The 16,989-nt window shown below is 41.3% G+C and overlaps 1 protein-coding gene across 1 annotated transcript; it reads right to left on the reverse strand.

The window, feature by feature from the left end:
- Window positions 1-1,688: 1,688 nt before the first annotated feature.
- On the reverse strand, window positions 1,689-16,570 carry Reg4 (regenerating family member 4). Its single transcript, XM_015502168.2, has 5 exons — window positions 16,504-16,570; window positions 10,797-10,894; window positions 9,385-9,522; window positions 6,375-6,480; window positions 1,689-2,411 (listed from the first exon to the last, which is right to left on the reverse strand). The coding sequence occupies exons 1-5, from the start codon at window positions 16,568-16,570 to the stop codon at window positions 2,344-2,346; spliced, it is 477 nt and encodes a 158-aa protein (XP_015357654.1). The 3' UTR covers window positions 1,689-2,343.
- Between the last annotated feature and the right edge of the window lie 419 nt (window positions 16,571-16,989).

The following is a 16,989-nucleotide window of genomic DNA, read 5'->3' on the forward strand; positions in this document are numbered from 1 at the left end:
TTATTTAGTTTAGTACTTGTCTGCTTCTACTCCCCACTCCTGCTGAAATGCATGCTCCATGTTTTGTTTGTTCAGTGATGTTTGTTCAGTGCTGGATTCTCAGCCCCGAAAACAAGTTCTTGTACACAATTTGTATTAAATAAAGTTTTGCTGAATGATGTAACTACTCAGTGAATCACTAAGGATAACTGAAATTTCAAATGCATACGTGAAAATCATCACAGTTCTAGAGTTAACCATGGACTAGCCTAGTGCTCTTTCTCTTTTTCTTTTTTTGTGGTACTAGGGATTGAACCCAGGGCCTCACATATTCTAGGCAAATGTTCTACCACTGAGCTATACCTCCAGCCCAAGCCTCCTTATAGTAAGAAAGGTGACTACTTGTCAATTCTTAGCAATGTCATGAGGATCCCAATGTGTACATGCAGATCTTTGGCATTTCAGCAATTCCAGGAAGAGTGCTGTATTATTATTACATCACCAAGACTGTTAAGGTGGCCATGCTTTTCAATTGGAATTACTTTAAAATATTTTTTTTCAATTTTATTTTATTAGCTTTTTTTGGTTTTGAGTTTTCATTGGTGTAAAATGTATTTTAAATATTTTTAGTATATTTACAGAATGACAGATTTTACTTTATTTTGATGTATCTACTGTCTATTATTTTTTGGCTTTTCATGTTGCTCATCCTTACTTTTACTATCATGAAGCATTATTCCTCCTGGAAATGTAAATGAATTAAGAAGGGAAGGTGGGCCATATTTTCTTTTATCTCTTGGTATGTGTCTTAGAAAAAAAAATGAGACCTACTTTGAGGGGATATTTTCATCCATGTATCCTTGACATATTTGGCATTTAACTTGGCAGGCTTCTCTGGCTCACATCAGTCTGGCAATCTGATTTATCTATTTTCTTTATCCAAGAATCTGGTACTTTTCTTTCCCCAGCGGCAACCTACTCGGGACCTTTTAGGAACTGGTAGTGCTATTTTGCCAAAACTAACTCTATTCTTCCAAAAGATGACCCTTTGCCACTTGCCTATCATCTCATCTGAAATCTCACTATTAACAGATTTATCTTTTATATGGACAATCCTTTCTAATGCTTCAGAGGAATAATTCATTGCTTTTGATGTTTTCTTCTTTGACAAGGAAGAGTATGGTCCTTTCTTCCCTGAACCCTTCTTTCAGCCAGCACTCAGCGGGTGGTCTTGGACTGCTGAGGTGATAAGGAGTGTTTTCAAATTAGGGTAGCAGAGTCTGCATGTTTACTGGCTGCTGTGCCAGTAGAGGAAGCAGCTGCCTTCTCCCAGCCTGACTGCAAGGTGGGGCTCCAAGACCTTCCCATTGCTTTTGCCTCTAAGAAATAGGAACGTGATCCTGCCAAAGAAAAAACTTTCTATAATCAAGTCCTTTTTATTTCTTAGATTGCTATGCAGATTTATGATCTAGGGGACGTAGTCTGTTCGAGGGTACAATTATTTCCTCATAATTGAAGTAACCACACAACAATTTCAACTGTCAAAGCAAAAGAGAATTGAGAATTGAGAAAGGACATGTAGGTGACTCCTCAGCCCACTAGGCTGCACTATCTGTGATTGTCTTCCCAGCTCCCAGATCTGAAGTACGCATAATCCAACGACCCCCCCACCACTCATCCCTGTTCTGCGGTTGGCAGGCATGTCACCTCCTTTTCTCCCCTATTCCAGCCAGGGCTACTGCTGAGCAGGTGAGAGGCAGAGACTCAAAGGAGGAAAATGAAGAAATGCTTAGGAGTATTTCTGAGTCTAATATTACCTTTCCACTCACTGGATTGGAACACAGAATCCTCCTATATATATATAACTATTTATTAAAAGAATTCATAGCCCAGCTCAGTCTACCAGGGACTCTAGTGATGAATGTTTCCACGGTAAAAGGAAGAAAATGCGAGTGGCTGATGGAGTGGGCATGAGCTATGGAGAGGGTGGAGAAGCTGAATTGGGTAGAAGCTCCTTCTTGTCTTTCTGCTGTCTTTGAATCTTTACACTTACAACCAAAGACCTAGCTGTTTCCTCAGTTGGGGATGCACACCCCTAGCCTGCTTGAGACAATCAGAGAGAGGGGAGGAGGAAAAAAGAGTACAATGGAAAGAGACTGTGGGGTGAGCATTTAGTGCTAGAAGCCACTAGCATACCAATCCTGAGATCTCTGTCTCTAGGCCTAATAAAATCCATGCACTAGAGACCTTATCCACCTTAGTGGCTATGTCTACTGTCTGAGACAATGATCAGATTTAGACAGCAGGGCAGAGAAGGAAGAGCAAGAAGTTTGTGCAAGGGCTGGCAGAATCTTGATTCTTGCTCTATGGTCGGTACTTGCACAAGAAGTGTTGGCGCTTGCTGCATTCATTTTTGTTCCAAGTTACAAAGTCTGTAAGAGAATAAACAGGCATTTAAATCAATCATCAATCCAGTTCAGTACTGAGCTTACCCATGTTGTCTTGTTGTTTTGCTTTTAGTCATGGGGAAAGCTCAGTGATGGCTATTTTTCTGTTTTTGTATTTTTGGTACCAGAGCACTTAACCAAACAGCCTCATTCCCAAGCCCCCCCCCCCACCTTTTTTTGCATTTTATTTATAGACAGGGTTTCATTAAGTTGTTGAGACTGGCTTTGAACTTGTGATCTTCCTGCCTCAGTCCCCCAAGCCACTGGGATTATAGGCATATGCCACTGCACCTGGTTAATTATGTCTATTTTATGTATCAACTTGGCCGGGCTATGAGGTCCAGTTTTTTGGTCCAGATGTCTAGCAGTTTGCTAGTTGTCTAGCAGTCTAGATGCTGTGGTGACAGTATTTTTTTTTAGTTACGATGGACATTTAAATTAGTAGACTTTGAGTAAAGCAAGTTACCCTCCATAATGTAGGTGAACCTTGTCTAATAAGTTGAAGGTTTTAAGAAGAAAGACTAAGGTCCCCTAAAGCAAAAGGAATTCTGCCTCTGGACTGTCATTAGGCTTGAGAATGAAGCGTTGACTCTTGCAGGAATTTTCAGTCTGCCAACCTGCCCTGCATGCTTCAGACTGACCAGTCCTCACAATTGCATGTGCCACTTCCTTTAAATAAATCTCTCTATATACATACATCCTTTTATTTGTGTTTCTCTGGAGATCCCTTACTAATGCAAATACTAACGGAAAGAAGAACCATTTAAAGGTTACAGGCACTTGCAAAAGCTCCCTTCCATCCTGTTTGGGAGGAAGGCAAGGCTTGACATTAATCTACTGAAAATGTCTCATATTTGACAAAGGGTACAGTGAGGACTTGGGGGTGCTCCTTCTTAAAGTCCATAGTTGATCTCTAAGAAGCTTCTTCTCAAAGAACTGGAAGTTGATGAAGCCAGTCACATCCCACCAGGCTACCCATTTATAAAGATGAATGGAGCCAGCAGCGGGTAGCCTTTTGAAGGACTTGAGATGTTTTTGAGGAGAGGCTCAACTATTTCACTCCCCCCAAATCAAGTTCTTCAGAGTCCCCTGTCATCCCAGGGTGTTCTGCTACAGAGTGATGCATCTTTCCTCAATTTGGTGTCTGCTTGGGCTGTGGCCAGCAGACATGATCTTGTTGGCAGTGTGTTTCATGGGTGTGAGAAAGCCTAGGAGGGAGGGATGTTGCTCCATTCCCTCTCCCATTCCAAGATCTCAGGAAGCACAGAGAAGGGACTGCCCACGTTCACATCCATGGAACCCAAAGTTGGAGACACACAGTGTAAATGCAATGGGGATGGCAGGCTTATTGGGCATTTTCACAGTGCAGGGCAAAAAGATGGTGCCATGAGATCACTAGCATGGAATTTACAAGGGGGTCTGGTCTGGTTGAGTCTGGTTTGGAGCATAAATGCTTTGGGTGCTGCTTAAGCTGGGGGATGTTCTTACTGTGTGCTTTTGAGTTGATACCCACAGATTCCATAAATAAACTGTAACTGAAGCTTCAAGCAACCAAGAGTAGCCAGCTCACCCCAGGCACCCACCTAGAGAGATATTTGTTTTCTCTTTCTTCTTCCCTTCTCCATCATGGGAGGGAAAGTGTAGGGAAGGGGGAGTAAACATAAAACTCCTTCACTTTGGGGCACAGGAGTCATGAGCCCAGCCTGCACTGCAGTGGAAGCACTTCACATGGTTGGTACTGTTGTTTCCTTTAGGCATCTGAGGCACAAAGGAATGGGAAGGCTGGAATTCTACCTGGGCACTCAGAATACAGAACCCCTGCTCTTGACCACAAAACCAGATTGAATGTGAAATTTCTTTATAAACTGCAAAATGTAGTTACCATTATTAAATGTCTCAAAGTGAACCAAAGATAAGTCAGGAAACACAACACCACCAGGGAGTCACAAAACAGTTACACTGTGGAATAAAGCAGAAGGTCCCAGAGGGTGACCAAAGGACACACAGAATAAAATATCCTATTTTTTTTTTCTGTTGTTGTTTTTTTTCTAAATAGAAATCAGAAAAGGAATGAGCCTTGTCACTGAGAGAGGAGAATATGTACATTACTATGAGTTGGGGAATTAATATTACACACTTTAAATTTTAAAATTAAAAAGTAGAAAGGGAATCTGGGGGCAAAAATCCATTTTCCACATAGAAAATGACACTGATGGGGTTGAAGACCATGTCCTTTCCAATTCTACCTTCCACCTGGTTTTCACTCAGCCTTGGTTCCTTGCTTGTGGTTTCTTTCTGGGAGCCTGTTCTCTAAGAGTCAAGTTGAGGTAAGTAAATACAGTGAAAGAAGGAGATGCAACAGACCGGATGTTCCCGAGAACCTGAGGTTCTTGGTTCCCAGCGTTACCACACAGGTGACATCACTATGGAATTTTTTTTTTTGGCTCATCTGATCAAGAGCTGACAGGGAAAAGACTTTTTTGTTTCAGAACTTTGACCAGTGGAAACCTCAGAAACCTGAGTCTGCGAGGGACTCTGGGAGGCATCTGGTATACCACTTTCCCAAAGCTGGTCCATCTTCCAGCTTCGGAGAATCTTATGTTGTAGATCTGAAATGAATACCTGGAATTTATAATTTAACATGCTCCTCAGTGGATCTTTTGTGTGTCATTAAGCTTCTCGTCAAACACTCTGAATGTTTCAACTACAATGAAAACTATGATGTCCACCTTTTGCTTAGTTGGCTCTAGCAATGGGTTTATCACAACTTCCTGGGCGAGCCTGTGGTGTGTTTGGATGGTGCCGAAAGCTCAGCTTCCTCCTTCATTTGGGTAGGCATCCACATTTTGGTAGCTTCTGCTGATGGGTCCTGACTGTGTTTCTTTCAGCTGAGCTGACAGATGCCTTGTACAGTAGTATGGACTCTGATGGTCAGTGAAAAATCCCCTCTCCAGCTTTCTGTCTCTGAGGGTCTTCCTCAAGTCTGTCTCCTCATGTTCACCCTCCCCCCTTTGTTGTTAGAAAGTTCCCTCACTCTTTTTTGTTGTTGTTCTTATGAGCTTTATCCCTCGGTTAGTAGTAAGCCAAAGCACCTGGTCCCTTTTCTATCCTAGACCCAGTTCCTGAGTAGTTGACCCAGTCCCTGCACCAGTCCACTTTTTGGCTAAGAGCGGGGTCTGGTGTCACTTATGGTGGTCTTTTAGACTCACAAAGATGTTCTCAAATATACATATTCTTTCACCTTTAAAACTCTGTGTTCTTATTTTGCCACTGAAAACTTCCATTCACTTACTGGCTGTGGTTCTCAATGCCCAGTGAATCTGACCCCAGGGAGGACAGTTAGCAATATCTGGAGAGATTTTTTGGTAGGCACATCCTGGGAAGGAGAGTGGTGCTTATGGGATCTATGGACTAGAGAGACCAGGGATGCTGCTAAACTTCCCAGATTATACAGGATAACCCGCCCCCCTGCCAACAATGAATTTCCATTCCACATCATTGGTCCTTGGTATCAAGGTTGGGAAATATAACTTAGTATCATAAACAGAGAAGAATGAAAGCAAGCAAAGGTAAGCCTGAACCCCAAGTGACTGAGTGCATGCAGTTTGCAGCTGAGATTCAGCCTGGATTTACCAAAGGGGGAAATGTGTCCCCTTCAGGGTATACAGTATGATTTTAAAATAAATATATTTAAGAAAATATGTAAGAATGGATCTAAAGAAAATACAGAGTAAATTGTTGAACAGCTTGTATATTGGCATGGCAAAGATTGTTCAGTGGTCACAGACGACTGAAGTTTGGTAAGCATTTGCTTTGGCAATGCCATTGTCCTATAGGAGAAAATTGTTGGTGTGACAGGGAAAATGTGACAATGTCCATCTTTGCTCTCAACAGATCAAGGGAAGGAGCCGTGCTTTGGGAAGAGGTACGGAATGCAGGTACACTTACTGTTCCTGTAGCCCATCTCGGTGCAGTGCTTGTTCCCACCCAGGGACCTGCTGCTCCAGGGTCTGTACAGGTATGAGGCCCCATCAATCCACTGCCACTGCTGCTTCTGCAATGATAGGAGACAGAAGTTAGACAGCCTACCTTCCCAAGCCCGAACCCCTGTAGGCATTTTTAAAGTAGTTTTCACTGTAAAAACTGGGAAGTACAGGAATATGTACAGAATGAAAAACAGAAAAGTTACTACCCTCAAACACTGAGAGGAGAAAATTGCTGCTATTTCAGCAAACTTACTTCTGAAGTGAATATTTTCATGGATCATTACATTTCTCTGTTTACTCATAAAGAAATAATATTTGTATATACTTATAATGTGATAATCAAATACATACATATATAATGGGTAATAATCGGTTAGAGTAAAGGCACTTCCATCTCTTCAAATATTAATCATCTCTATGTGTTCAGAATGTTCATAATCTTCAAGTTATTTTGAAATATATCAGGGATTGCTGTAGACAAGAGTCACCCAATTGTACTACGGAAAGACAGAAAAAAATTCCTCTAATCTGTGTTTTGGCGCCCAATTTTCAATCATTTCCCTCTCCTGGAGGGCAGGAAGACTTGCTTTTTCCTGTCTCTAGTGACCACTCTTCCACTCCATTCTTCACAGTTTCTACAGAGGAGTGAGAAGATGTGGCATTTTTCTGTGTCTGGCTTATTTCACTTAACCTAGCAATCTCCAGTTCTAACTATGTTGCTGCACACAGGAGGATTTTATTTTTTTATGGATAAATAAAATTCCATTGTATACAAGGCCACGTTTTCCTTATCTATTGATCCTTAGGTTGATTCCATAACTTGACTACTATGAATAGTGCTGCAATAAACTTGAGAGTACAGGTATCTCCTTGACATAATAGTTTCTTTTCCTTTGGCTAAATACCCAATAGTGGGATTTCTGGGCCCCATCATAACTCAATTTTTAATTTCAAAGGAACCCCCATACTGTTTTCCATAATGGCTGTACTAATTTGTATTCCCATCAACAGTGTGCCAGGGTTCCCTCTTCCCCCAGATCCTAACTGCCTTTATTATTGGTTCTATTTGATAATGTCCATTCTCACCACGGTGAGGTGACAGGTGGTTTTGATTTGCATTTCCCTGATGATTTGTGATGTTGAACATTTTCCAGCACTCATCGACCATTTGCATGTCTTTCTTTGAAAAACACCTATTCACATTTTTAGTCCATTTTTTAATTAGATTTTTTTTGTTAAGTTTGTTGAGTTCCTCCTATATTCTGAATACTAATCCCTTGTCAGATGAATAGTTTGTAAATATGTCCTCCCATTCTACAGGCTGTCTCTTCATTCTGTTGATGTTTCTTTTGCTACAGGGAAGCTTCTTAGTTTGATGATTATTTAACTATCATAAATTTTATATTCTTATCTATTCACAATTACTATTAAACAGAACTTTACTCTTCAGAGATTATTTCTCTATTTTTGCCTTTACTTTTTGGGTCCTATCAAACAAACAAAAAACCAAACAAACAACTTTTCCCATATCAATGTTTTGAAGTATTTCCCCAATGTTGTAATCTTTAAAATATATATTCAATTTGTAACTTGTTTTCCAATTATTTTTAATGGACAAATGTACAATAATTTCCCTTTATTTTCTTCTATTGACATTTATATTATTTCCAAATTACAATTATTATAAAGAAAACTGCTCTGAATACTTTATGAATAGTTCATAAAGCTGTTTCATATTCTATCATATTTCCTTATGATAGAATTTCAGAAGTAGAATTAATGGGTTAAAGGGTATGAATATTTTGAGATTATTGATATGAATTGCCAAAAGTATGTTTCAAAATAGTTCAGTTGAAGAAGTTACATGCTTACAAACTGGGCATAAGAACAATTTCTCAATATACTTAAAAATATTCATCAAGACAAAGCAAAAATTAGACAATCTAACAAGTCAAATTATATTATCTTAATTTACATTATTTGACTGCAAGAGACATTACTCAATTTTTAAAATGTTTATTTGTCACTTATTTTTCTCGGTCACAAATATAAAACATTAAACTACAAAGCTCTTCTAGAAATAGATGTAAATATTTATCCTATCTCTGAAGAGCAGAATTCTATTTCACAGCAATTATGAATAGATAAAAATGTAAAATTTATGATAATCAAATAAACATCATTAAAGGATGCATAAAATATTTGTAGCAACTATGACCAAAGGTTACTGGTTTTCTCATACTATTCAAGAGGAGAAAAAACAGGAAGATATTTATGGTACATTCTAAAGGATAAATATGCGTTCACGACAGATGTGATATGAATGTCTATGGTATCTCTTGCAGTGTGACCAAGAAACAAAGCTTTGGGGTTTTCTCCTGTGTCCCTATGAGTTAAGAACCAAAGCTCCACAAAATATCTATAAACTGCAGACCTCAGCAACCTTTCGGAGACCTCACATGGCATGCCTTACAATGAAGTATTGATGGAAGGTACAGCCAGAGTTCAGTGGGAAAAAACTCAAGGATAATGAAAAGAAATAACAGCATCTGAGAAAAAGATCAGCAAAAAGTTTTCAATTTCCATTAAAGATCTAATGAAGATGTAATAAATCTGAGTTTCATGACAAGTCTCCCTGCACACACATACAAACACACAGACAGACACGCACATACTGACACCAACCTAATTTCTTTTTTGAAAGGGTCTAGAAAGCTGGTAATTTCACATTCTAAGATTCAAGAAGTTTGTAAAATGGTAGAAGTTTGTAAAATGGTACTATTTAAATTATATCCTCCACTGTAGGCCAGATCTGGGTTCTTGACCCTGATGTCTTGGCTTTTATCGGTTAGAGGCACCTGACAGAAGAGCTACTACCTGTACCCCTATTAGTGGGCCACGAGGCATTTCCCAGAAAGGGGCTATCTTCCTGGCTTTTTCAAAAGGCATTTGTGAGCCATGTCTGGGGTTACCTTCTGTGGATCATGCAGGCCAATCCATACAGGCTGGGTTCTTTGATAGCCACTTATGTACTCTGCTATGACGCTGGCTTCCTTTAGATTCAGGATAGATGCCAAGTGGGCTCCGTTTCCATAAGACTGACACTCAAGCTGCACACAAGGAGAGGTCCCATTAATGATGCCTTGATGTTCCAAAGCACAGCCCTCTCCTTGGAACCTTAGTGTGCCAAGCAGAAGGGACTCACATAGCCCCCTCTTACTCCTCCAGCAACTAAGACTTAAATCCCACAGCAGATTCCTGTCACCACGGGAAAAAACAATGCCACAGAGTCAGGTCTGTGAGGAACAGGCAGGACAAGGTGAAGGCAAGAGATTTAGGGTCAGAGAAAGTGCCTGATGACCTGGTCTTGCCTTTTGTTAGTACTTGTGACCTTGACAAGTCACTTCACCTCTCTGAGGTTCAGTTTACTCAAAATTGCAGTTTGGGAAATTCCTTTGCTTAATGCTCTCTCACACACTCTTTCTCTCCCTCCTTCCCTCCATTGCACGTGCGTGCACTCTCTCTCTCTCTCTCTCTCTCTCTCTGGTTATTCAGGACTCAGCTCAGGAAAGCACTGCATTACTGCAGACCTCCCTGGGTTTTCCCTATTAGTCATTTTTGGTATAATCTTCGAAAAGTCATCTATGCTCATGCTGTGTTGGCATTTTCTGTTCAAATGTCACAATCCTCACTCATCCTGTACTTTTTAAAGCCATAGATTATTTTTGGAGTCCTCAGTAGCTATCACGTGGTAGGTGCTCCACCCTTGCTTTATTTCTTTTAAGTTATGTGCAGGGGCTCTGAGACCAGATCATGCCACATCATACCCCCCAGCCAGTCGCTTCGATAAACCACATTCAGAAACAACAGTGAATCTCCACTTACTGAGACTGGCTGGCTATTTGGGGATGCTGCACACAAAGTCTCCATGAAACAACATCAGTACATTTTGGGGTTGTGTAGAGCAATGAAACCTCCCATTTGTTGGGATCACTTCCATTTCTTTAGGCAGTTCTGAGGCCTCTGTTCCACGCCTTTCTACATATTACTCTCTTTCTGGTAAATCTCACTCAAGAATTCAACTAATTTTTCCTGCAAGATTCTGGTCTTTTCATTCTCCTTTGTTCTATGTTGAGGGCAGGGGCTGTTTCCTATTCATTCTTGTGTCCTTGCAGCCCATCCAGGGCCTGAGTATATCGTATCTGCTTTATCAGTGCTTACAATATGGAAGGAGTTGAACACAGCAACCCTCTTCTCTATATTTCACCATCCAGGTGGCTTCTCCTCAAAATGCCAAGGGGGATCTCTTCATTCTGAATCAAATGAGACCTGGGGCTCTGGATGGCCCCTTGCTTGAGAGAAGCCAAATGGTCAAATCCCTTACCTCAGCATCAGACCAGTTTCTCAGCTTCCGGAAGTATCCATAGCAATTGGACCTGTAGTAAAACCATCCGGTAGCACAGCTGGGTCTCATGAGGATATCTGTTCAAAAACAAAAGCAAGAAAAATTAAAAGTTATGACAGCAAAAACAATCAATACCAGATTTGATGCAGCTTATAGATTGAGAACTCTTTGAATGAAAAGATAGAAGAGTCCTTTCTTCAGAAGGACCCTGCTGCATTGCTAAAAATGTACACTGTTAATCTTTCCCTCAGCCTTCCTCAAAGGGACCTGTGGCCTTTTACTAGAAGAGCTGTGCAGTGGAGAAAAGAAAATAGTCAGAGCTTTCTGGGACTGCTGGACACTGACTCTGAACTGACACTAATTCTAGGAGACCCCAAATGATACTGTGGCCTAGCAGTCAAGAGTGGGGCTTATAGAGGTCAGGTGAACAATGGAATTTTGGTTCAGGTCTGTCTCACAGTGGGTCCCCTAACCAACTGTGGTTAAGCAACTGTGGCCATTTCCTCAGATCTAAAATGCATAACTGGGTAAACATACTCAGCATCTGGCAGAAAACCACATTGGCATCTGAGACCAAACAACTATGATTCAGGCAGCACAGGACTGGAGGAGGGGTGTAAAGTGGTGGGTTTAGGTATCAGTGAGAGGAAAGAATCCGTTAGGTGGAGATACATGGAACAGGTTCAAAGGCAACTTGGCTGGAAGCAGAGCACAGGTGGGCTGTGCTTCTGTTGCAAGGGGAGGGGACATGTTAAGAAAAGGGGATGGGTTGGGCAGAAGAGGCAAAGAAAGTCATGATTCAGGGCAACTCACACTCTTTCTGCTCACCAACTGGTGAATGGGCCACATCACTTGATTTGGAAGTTTATGAAGGGGATATGGATGGAAGTGCAGAGGGGCTAGGTGACAAAGGGAATGTCAAGCTAGTAGTCTGGGCTTTGTGATAATGTGGCTACACTCTGACGCCCTGGATGGGTACAAGGGTCTTTCCTCCCACAGTGGCTGTCCACGGACTAGTTATCATAGCAACATTCTTCTCTTCCCAATCAGTTGACACTGTTGTCATTGGTTTGCTCTGCCCTTCTGATCTGTTTCATCTCCAGGTGCTCCCCACTGCTTTCACATAAGCTCTTGTTCATTAGCATTTAAGGACTTTCTCAATCTAGTATCCAGCCACATCTTCCTGTACTGCAGTCCCAGCTGTGGCTTGGAACAAGATGCTCATTATAGATTTAGATCCTTCCCATGTGCTGTTGTGTCTATGAATGATGGCTAATGATCACCCAGCTAAGAAGGAAAAGTGCTGAGGGGTACCAGAAATACACTGAGACCAAGCAGCTGTCACTATACTCATTTAAGTAAACACTCATTTAAATAAAAATTCATTTATTTAAATGCCTTGTGTTCAACTACCTCTAGAAAATTGGACAAAATTTTATGTTACGTGAAAAAGAAAAAATTTATACCACTGCTGCTCCTAATGCTGTCACCACTATCACCAAATTCTACATAGGAATCACTTACTTGGTGCCAGGTACTAGGCAAAGGGGCTTATCCATATTATGTTTTTATCAGAATAATTTAGGGAGATGAGGAAACAGGCGGAGTGGTCACCTGCTCAAGGTCACACAGTAACATGGAAAAGCTGCTTTTTAGATTCAGTTCTAAGACTTAAAATTCCATGTTCCCGCCACTAACTTTCGCAACCTTCAATAAATATGAAATAATTAGAAATTAGGAGTTTAGCAACAGAAATGATCAGCAGGTTGGGATGCCTCACTTACGATATCAGGAGGAAAGAAAGCAAAGAAGATCCTTGACCCTTAAAGTTAAAGCTGATCTTCTTAAGAAGGAGGCTGACCATTGATCATCATCCGTAAAGACAGAGCTGATGAACTGGCTCCGATGTCTGAAAGGGGCAGCCTGAAGATACATTCAGAAGCAAAGCTTCTGACTTACTATTGGTGGGGATATTCTGAAAGAAGGGTCAAGAAGAGCCCAAGTCTTCCAGCCTAAGTCTGAGGACAAAGAGCCCTGACCTCACACCCAATATTCTTGGTGCAGTTGGATCAGAATTCCTCATTAATCCTGAAATGCCAGAATCTTTGGTGTTCTGTGGGCAAATGCGTCAGGACAGATCCTCCATCGCGGTGGCCTTTCCTTCTCCTGACTCTGGGTAGTGACAGCAGAGATCCCAGGGGCACAGGCAGAGGATCCAGAGTGGGTAGGGGGGGTCGGGAAAAGGAGACCTAATTTACATTTCAGGCCAGACAATCAGTAATCTCTTCTCCCCTCATTCCTTCCTCTGTGTCTGTTTCTTTGAGGGTTTCTCTCCATCTCTGATCATCTTGGTTATTTTCCCCAATCTGTCTCTGTGCATCTCCAGGTCTTTCTAAGTGTTGGTTTCTCTTTCTTTGTCTCCATGTCTCTCTGTCTCTCGCTTTCTCTTTGGTCTCTGTGCTCTGTGTGTCACTCTTTTTTTTTTTTTAAAGCAAGATTCTTTAAAGATGACTTAGCTACTTTTTCTCCTGATGACAAGGGCTTGTATGTCTCTCTTTATCTGCAATTCTGTGTTCGCCTTCTGTTCTTTCTCCATCTTCCTCTGCTCTCCCCTTGGCCCCGCAGGAGTGCAGCTCTGGCCATGTGCCCCCTGGTGGAGACATTTCAGCTCCTAGAAATGCAACCAACTGCTGCTCTGCTGAGGCACTGCTGTGCCTCCTACTGCTCCACACACTCATGGATTTACATATATTTCAATCATCCCCACAATAACCCTATGAGTTAGATACTCATCCCCTTGATCCAGATGAGAAAATCAAATGGTCATGTCCTAGGATCACATAGCAAAGACAGAGACAAGATTTCACCCCAGAGAGTCTGACTCCAAGGAGAAGCTCCTGCCTTCTTAGTCACTATTCTGAAGCTATTTGTTTTAAAAACCAACCACATTATTTTCAGAATGCCCTAAGTACCAGACCCTCCCTGAGACATAGGGATGGGTATCTCATTGTTTAGAGGAAGAGATCTCTTTAGGAAGACCCTCTGAAGTCACCAGATGGGGAGTGTAGTGGACCCTCAGGAAGGGATCAATGTTTTTCCAGCAGCCCTAGACCCTAGATCCCACCTCTCATGATGCTAGAGCTCCCCATTATATGCATGCAGTGACAAGAAGTCTCAGCTGTTGACATCTGGTCTGTACTTCTCTGACCGTCTTTCTCCATCAGAGACCAACTTCTTTACCAGAAGTGTTATGCTGAGGCGCTGCTTCTCTTGCCAGAGGAGCAATGTCAGGAACACTGTTTAACCTCCTCTGGTCTTGTTTTCTTGTCTGCAGAGTGGGGTTCACAATATATATCTTCTTCAGAGAGTTCCTGGGAGGATTAATTAGTTTAACGAATATACGGTGATTAGCACAGAGCCTAGTATATTGTAATTGTTCAATAAATACTAGCTGATAGAATCATTGCTATTAAAATCATCATTATTACCATAGTCAGTATAATATTATTGAAAATATTAACCAGATGAAGCCTTTTTTTGTTGTCTCTGAATCATGATGCTCTATGGCTCTCTAACCATTGAATTGATCCTATGCATTGCTCCAAGGTGAAGGACAGACACAGGCCAGAACAAAGAAATCATTGCAGAAACAATAAGAGTTACAATCATGACCATAGGTCCTGTTGAGAGAGAAAATTCATTTCTAAGTTCTCCATACTTCCTTTAAGTGCAAGATCAGACTTTTCCCATAAGCCATAGCACAGAGAATATACAGATATGACATATTTACAACATATGCTCCTAAAGAGGGAAACTAGAGAGGTTGGTGAAATCTGAAATACGGGTTTGCTTATTATTTCCCAGGATAGAGCAGAAGCAAATGCCAGCCCCAGCCTGAGGTCAACCCAGCACCAGAGCAGCAAGAAACTACCAGGCTATGTAGAAATGGCCACGAAGGTAACCGTGCAGGGGAGTTCAGGGCAGTCCTGCATACTCTTGCCCAGTTCAGAAAAGGTGGCTGATGTCCATCAATGGATGAAGGGATGAAGAAAATGTGGTATCTGTACACAATGGAGTTTTATTCAACCATAAAGAAGAACAGAATTATGCCATTTGCAAGAAAAGGAATGGAAGTTGAAAACATTGTGTTAAGTGAAATAAGCCAAACTTGTAAAGTTAAGGGTTGTATGTTTCTGTCACTTGTGGAAGCCACAGAGGAAAAAGGAAAGGAAAGGTAGTGGGGGGTGGGGGAATCTTATGAAAATTAAAGGGATATCAGTGGAGTAGAGGGAAAGGATTAGGAGGAGGAAAGAGAGGAGGAAAGGGAAAATAATAAGGAACGCTATTGGCCAAATTATACTGATGTATCATGTGCATATACAAATATTTAACAATGAATTCCACCATTCTGTATAATTATAATGCACCAATAAGAAATATTAGGAAGGGCTGGGGATGTGGCTCAAGCAGTAACACACTTGCCTGGCATGCGCAGGGCGCTGGGTTCGATCCTCAACACTACATAAAAATAAAATAAAGATGTTGTGTCCACCGAAAACTAAAAAAATAAATATTAAAGAATTCTCTCTCTCTCTCTCTCAAAAAAAAAAAAAAAAAAAAGAAGAAGAAAGGAAAGAAAAGATGACTGAGTTCCCAGAATCTGAACACCCATAAATGGTTGAAAGAATTAGTAGCTAGAAATAGTTGTGGGGTTGAGGACAGAGAGCCACATAGTACAAGGATGTATAAAGAGTAGAAGATAGCAAGGTCCACAGATTTCAACCGTGGGGGCCAACATGGTACCCAAGAATGCTGCTTTCCTTCAGATTTCCTTCCAAGGGTAAGTGGGAACAATGCTAAGTTATGGACAGCAATGCTAAGTTAAGGATCCCTTAGAAGCCCTTCTTCTCAACAGAAGTGATGCTCCAGTCAGGATTCTTCACTCTTCCACATACAACTCCCAGAAGGCCACATGGGATTACACCAGACACTTAGGGCCAGGAACCAGCCAGAGGAAAACATCATCTTGTTGTGTGATCTTGGGCAAGTCTCCACCTTTCTCTGGGCCTCATTTTTCTCATAAATAGAACAAAATAGATACATCACATAAACCCACATTTATGGAAATAGAAGATTTCAGATATTCCATGATGTTTATTCTTAGCACACTCAGTTCCCCATCCCCCACTTTCTCCATTGGTAGATTCTATAGCATTGCTTCCCATTTTGTTGACATGCTACTTTGTACTTGACTCTTGGCCTATAAGTGTGGAAGAGTCATCTCTCTGATTAGGTTGCGGATTTCTTGCAAACTGGAGTTCCTGCTCAGTGGAACTCTAGGAAAACAGTGCCTAAATATTACAAAGTTCTGAAGATAGCTATCATTTATTGGCTGTCTGCTAGGTGTATGGTGTTTTCAACAGTTTCTATATCCTTCACAATGAACTTTCAAAACGTATTCTATTTAAGTCTGACTTACAACCACCTAGGGTTGGCTTTAGTTTGATTCGAGAGCCCTTGAACTTTTTACCACATTGTTGTTCATTTGCACCTTTAACATGTATTTCCTGCAGTACTCAAATGACATTTTTTGGAGGTGGGGGCAGGAGAGGGAAAGTCCATGACTGTATCATGAACATTGTGGGATCAACCATGGGCTCAGGTCCCGCTCAATGGCCTTACTCACCACCTAGGACTTCAGGGCTGAGCACACAGCTCAGCAGCAGGAGCAGTCGCATACTTCTGGATGCCATCTTCCTTTTCCCCTGAGGACAGTACTTTCGATACTTCAGCTCCAAGAATCTCAGAGTCCTAATTAGTTTTTCTTTGCAACTCCTATATTTTCCTAGATCTGCAATCAGAACACATTTGCACCAATTTAAAGGACCTAGGAATTTAATGGAGGAAAATAATATTTTTCTGGTGAAATCCAGATTTTGCAATGAAGAGAATATCAAGTTAATGTAGAGATAGGAGAACTTAATTTAAACGATTTTGTTCTTTCTTGCAAGGCATTCTGGACCAGTGCCTGAGACCTAACTACAGCAGTCTGAACAATTTAATAGTCTAAATGGAGAAGGCAATTAATAAACCACGGGAAAGCCGGTTCCTGTTATTTTCTGGAGAGCCAGCAGAGGGCGAGTTTCTCAACTAGATAGTGATGGGCTTTCTA

This window comes from Marmota marmota, unplaced genomic scaffold (assembly GCF_001458135.2).
Source record: "Marmota marmota marmota unplaced genomic scaffold, marMar, whole genome shotgun sequence".
In the NCBI taxonomy this organism is placed as follows: Eukaryota; Metazoa; Chordata; class Mammalia; order Rodentia; family Sciuridae; genus Marmota; species Marmota marmota.